This window comes from Hydra vulgaris, chromosome 02, assembly GCF_038396675.1.
Source record: "Hydra vulgaris chromosome 02, alternate assembly HydraT2T_AEP".
Taxonomy (NCBI): domain Eukaryota; kingdom Metazoa; phylum Cnidaria; class Hydrozoa; order Anthoathecata; family Hydridae; genus Hydra; species Hydra vulgaris.
Genome location: NC_088921.1, coordinates 46,994,905 through 47,000,290, shown reverse-complemented (window position 1 = coordinate 47,000,290; position 5,386 = coordinate 46,994,905). Strand labels below are relative to the sequence as shown.

At 27.6% G+C, this 5,386-nt stretch overlaps 1 protein-coding gene across 1 annotated transcript; it reads right to left on the bottom strand.

The window, feature by feature from the left end:
* Window positions 1–209: 209 nt before the first annotated feature.
* On the bottom strand, window positions 210–2,988 carry LOC100198011 (fascin). The gene is made up of 2 exons (XM_065791132.1): window positions 2,099–2,988; window positions 210–1,139 (listed from the first exon to the last, which is right to left on the bottom strand). Exons 1-2 carry the CDS (start codon window positions 2,898–2,900, stop codon window positions 481–483), a joined length of 1,461 nt encoding a protein of 486 aa, XP_065647204.1. The 5' UTR covers window positions 2,901–2,988; the 3' UTR covers window positions 210–480.
* Between the last annotated feature and the right edge of the window lie 2,398 nt (window positions 2,989–5,386).

The following is a 5,386-nucleotide window of genomic DNA, read 5'->3' as shown; positions in this document are numbered from 1 at the left end:
AGCTTGCGCTTATGCGGGGCTTTAGTTTTTGTAAAGTTTTTTGCCACACTTATGTTTGATTGTGTTTTTGCTGGTTTGTACTTCGTGTTTGTACATACGCAAATTTTTGCTTATGACTTTTGCATACACCTTATTGAAACATTCTCCCATTGTGTATTACACACATAACAAAAAGCAATTCAAAATAACATATAATAACAACAGCAAAATAAAATATATTGTAATTTTTTATTTATCAATTTCATATAATTTAAAAATGATGTGTTATCTGGATATGTAAGGATAGATGCTTTTTATTTAGATGTATATTTTTTTAAATTGAAAGAAAGTTCAACCAAGTTTTGGTTTTATGTAATATAAAACAAGAAATTTTGTTAGGATTCTTATTATAAGGGTTATTGAGTATAATTTTTTAATGTAAAAGTTTTGATAATAGTATTTAAAATAGAAAACTCCTTTTTGAAAGAACTTTGATAAATTTCAGTACTCCCAAAGTGTGCTTGAAGTCGCAGCAATGCCAATAGCCTTAATAACTCCGTTATTGTCTCCTTGCAAAAACTTTCCATTTTCAGCGCAGATTATCATCTTGTTTTTACCATAAAGTCGAAAATTAAACAAATCACCATTGCCTTCATCAGCAATTAAACAAAAATCAGCATCAATCTTCCAGGATTTTCCAAAAACAGTTTTTAATCTATATTTTCCAGAACATTCAAAAACTTGCATAGCATCATGAATACCTCGATTACATTGAATCTTGTTTGTTGACGAAATCATACCAATATAACCGTTTTCTCCACGAAATACAATTATTGGACGGTTTACAAGCACCAGAGTAAACAATGAATTTACATCACTAGGACTCTCACCAACCGGTGATAGTTGACCTCCTGATGAGGAAACTAAGTACTTTCCATTAAATGACTTTAAGGCAACTTTCTCGCTGTTCCATTCGAGTTTAAAAACACTGTTTGCAGTTATTTCTGTTGCTGTTGCGGTTATACTTTTTTCAGTAGCTCTCCAAAATTTGGCTGTTCTTGCGAGAAACGTTACCTTGTCAATTTCACCATTACAGAAATCTATTTGGAAAGTTTCTGTATCTTCTGGTTCGAGAAACTGGTTAGCTGTGACATCAATTCCTTAAATTAAAAATAGACATTATAATTATTATATTTATAATATAACTGTTAATTAAAAATTGATATATTTGTTAATTAAAAATTGATATAATTGTTAATTAAAAATTGATAAAATTGTTAATTAAAAAGCAGTAACAATGTATAACAGATTGTAACAAACAGTAAATAACGTTGAAAAGTTTAATTATAAATATAAATACAAAAGATTTGAAAAGTTGAAGTGGAAGTTCAAATATGGAAAGTTCTTTTTTGACTCTCAGTGAAAAATAAGAAATAAAAGTTTTGCATATTAAGTATATTTGACCAAATAAAAAACACTTAAAAAAAACTGACTAAGTGTTACGTAATGTTAAAAAAAGTAGTTATTGTTATCTATTTTCAGTTATCATAATTTGTTGTCAGTTATTGTAATTTTCTTTTTAAGTGCCCCAAGAAGTCTTATCAGTCCTATCACAGAGCACCACGGAAGAGCATTTAATAGGAAGCTCGCGCCTTCTTTCAAACCGATGTCGCTGAAATTTCCCTGTGATGGGGTTCGAACTACGGATCTTATGTTTCTGAGGTAAATGCACCGCGGCTGCTCATAGTCAGTTAATATGTTGTCACTTACCCTAAGGTATTATTGTCAGTTAACTTAATTAAAATATTGTTCAATTATCTCAACCGCTAAAACTTATTTCACTTTGTTACTAAAGATTTAATTTTCAATGATTTATTGAGCTCTAAGCAACCACTTTGTTTTCTCTAACATTACAAATAAATAATACCAAAACCAAACCTTATTTTTTTACATAATTGAAATAGTTAGAAGAATAATTTAAATAAAATCTGAACAAAGGTTTAAAAACAGTTTTGTATCCAATGGTTAAACTTCTTACCTTGTTTGTTGATTATTCTAATATTTACTTCTAAAGTTTAGTAAAAAGTTAAAGATAAAAAAAAAAATTTAAAAAAGAAACCTTGTCTTATGGACAGTTTTTTTCCATTGCTAGCTAATAACAAACACTGCGCTTTGCTTTCATTAAATATAAACTGCTCATCTTTTCCAACTACTTGTTTGGAAGCGATTAGTTTTCCATTAGGTCCGTGTGTTGTCAAATATTTTCCGTTGGAAGCTCGCAATCCAAACATGTTACTATAGATATATATTGTAAACCAAGAACTTTTTGAGAATTTATCATCTAGCTTTCCTGTATTTCCATTTAAATATCTCCCAGAAGAATCTCTTAAAGCGTACTTCCCACATTGAAACTCAACGGTAATAACTGCATTTTGACCCCATGCAATATCTTCATTGGCACACAACTCTCCATTTTCTGATACAACATATCTTTTTCGACTTGGGCTTAAAATACAACACTGAGGATGACTGGCAATATGTATACTCCACAACGCTTCGTCTAAAATTTTAGGTTGTGTATAAAGTCTTTCAGAATTTCCGCAAAGATATTTACCAAAACAATCTTTGAATGTCCATTGACCTTCTTCATTTATATCTACATCAAAAATAAAATTGTTTGATTTTTCTTTGCTCTCGCACAACACATCACCCATTTTTGTTGTTTCTAAATAGTTCGAGTTTGGACTTTTTATATAGACTTTAGTGCTTATTTCAGTCTGCTCGAAACACCACATTTGTTTACTTCGAAGAGAAGCCCCAGTAACATTAATTTGATTTCCAAACTTTTCAGCTGTTAGGTATTTTCCTTCAAAGTTTACCAAACCCAAAAAAGTAGCATTAAACTGATCTATCGAAGTCATGCTGATGTAATTTTCTTTTATAAAATAATACACAAAAACTAAGAAATCAATATTAAAAATAAAAACAAAAATTATACTTTGTAATGAAAATAATACTTTGTAACTTCTAATTTTTATATTATATGGCAATTCCCAAGTGAGTTATTTTGATAAAAAAAAAAATTCAAACAAAACCAAATTATCATTGGATTGCCATATGTTTAAAATTTTTAAAATTTGGTTAATAATGTTATGTGTTATTTTTTTGTTTTTAATTCCAAATTAAAGTCTTGCGTCATACTTTCTATATAAATGGTAGCTAAAACTATATTTTGATAAAAGCGTGGAATTGTCCTCTCAAGTAACGATAACTAATTTGATTTAAGCTAATAATTTAATAAATAGCTAAAACAATCTTTTGAATAATTTTACGCAAAATAATACTTAATTTATACAAATATAAACATACAATTTATTATCATAAAAAATATATATCTAAAAATGTGACGTTTCGAAAATCAAAATGTCCCGTAAGTAACGGTGGAATTGCCCTATAATACTTTTATAAAAATCTAATTTGTTAAAAGTTATAATTATTGTTTTTGTTAAAACTCAAGGAACTAAAGGCAATTTAAAAGAAAATATGCGAAGCAAGAAAATATGCAAAATAATTAATACAATGAGTCTTTTTTTTTAAATAGGAGAACGGTATTTTAGCTAAAAAAAACTCTAAATATTATGCAATATATATTATACGATGTAAAAAAACGGGCAATTCGGCCTTTTACACATAAGCAAAAATACTTAACGATAAAAATGTTGTCTGCTTAGTAATTTAATAAAGTAAATAGTAATTATATATAGTAAATGTAGTAATATATAGTAAATGTATAGTCCTTAAATATACATTTAGAAAAAAACTTTTGAAAACAGTGAAACGTTTAAATCGTGAAAATTTTAACATTTTTTTTTTAAGTCGAGTTCTTTTATTTAGTCTTTTAAATAAATTTTATTAAAAAAAATAATAATAAGCGTTATAATTATTGAACAAATTCTTATATTTAGAAAAGTATTGAAAAAGTAAAAAAATATTTTGTTATTTTAAAAATCAAGAACTAGCGTAAACGCCAGTCTTAAAAAATGCTTGACTTGCTTTAAAAATGCTTGACTTGCTTGCTTTACAAAATAAGTTGTTTGTTGCAGAATCGTTCCTTCCATTGCAAGTTATTCTTGGATGTTTTAAAAAAAAACTGTTCTGCTTTTATTTTAATAAAACCACGCCAAAATTACCACATGTTCGTTTTAGATAAGTCAATATATTCAAAATTGATAATGGCTTATTTATTTGGACTATTCTTTTAAAAAATTTTGTTTTTACTCTCTCAGATTTTTAAAACAATGGCCTTTGAAATACATATAAAAGCTAGATTTGTAAAAATAAGCTAAATTACAGTTATAAATATTTATAACTCAAACTTAATTAAACTTTATTTTTACAAGTTTGGATTCATTTTAGGTTTGAAGTATGATAAGATAGATTGCGGTTTTAGGACTGGTGTATCGTGTGATAAGGTAGATTGGGGTGTTAGGACTGGTTTATTCAACATAAGTATTATTATGAGCGTGATAAAGACATAAAAAAAGATTCACATAAGATTTTTAATGACGTGAAAATGGTATCTTCACCTGAAAAACTAACTTTACGCATGTGTGAAACATATTTAATGCATGGTTTTCATTTTTGACGCACACGCTCACACTTTACAAATTGTTTGTGGATGATCTTACAAAAAAAAGCCGCATGGTTGTTGATATATAAAAGTTTTCATTTATGCGTTTCTTCTTTATTTAGTGTGATTAAAAATGAAGAAAATTATTTTTGTTTATGGCTGTTCTACAAATTACTTATTACAGAACTAAAAGTTGAACGAATCAAAAACAATTCTTTTTGCTGCTGCTAGATTTCCAATAGAAAGAAAGAGAGAATAAAAAAACAACATAAAAAATAAGAAATAATAAAAATATAATAGAAAATAAAAAGGAAGGAAAACGTATTGAATAAAATTACGCGAACTTAAGTGCCAACTAACCGTGCACCATACTCTAGTCCAAACTTTTTTGAAAATGATATTGATTTATTTTATCACAAGATTGTTTTCACTTCAAGATGGTTTTTGTGACACATTGCAAAATTAAAAACGTATTTTTTTTTTGAAATTATTGCTTTCGTTTCGGACAGTAAACTTTGCGACTTTAAAGACTTTATTAACTATGTAAAATTAAAACCCAATCCACAGTGAGCCATAAAGACCGCCAGGTTCAACTTTTCCCCACCTCTAATTTTTTTTTCATATTAAGACAAGTGCTGGTTAGATATGTTATTTTTTTGTATTGGACAAATCTAAAGTCGATCAGAAGTAACATAAAAACTTATTTTTTTACCCTATTTACCCCCCTTCAAGTGATAAAGTTATCCCCTTTATGATAATATTACCTCCTTTCAAAAA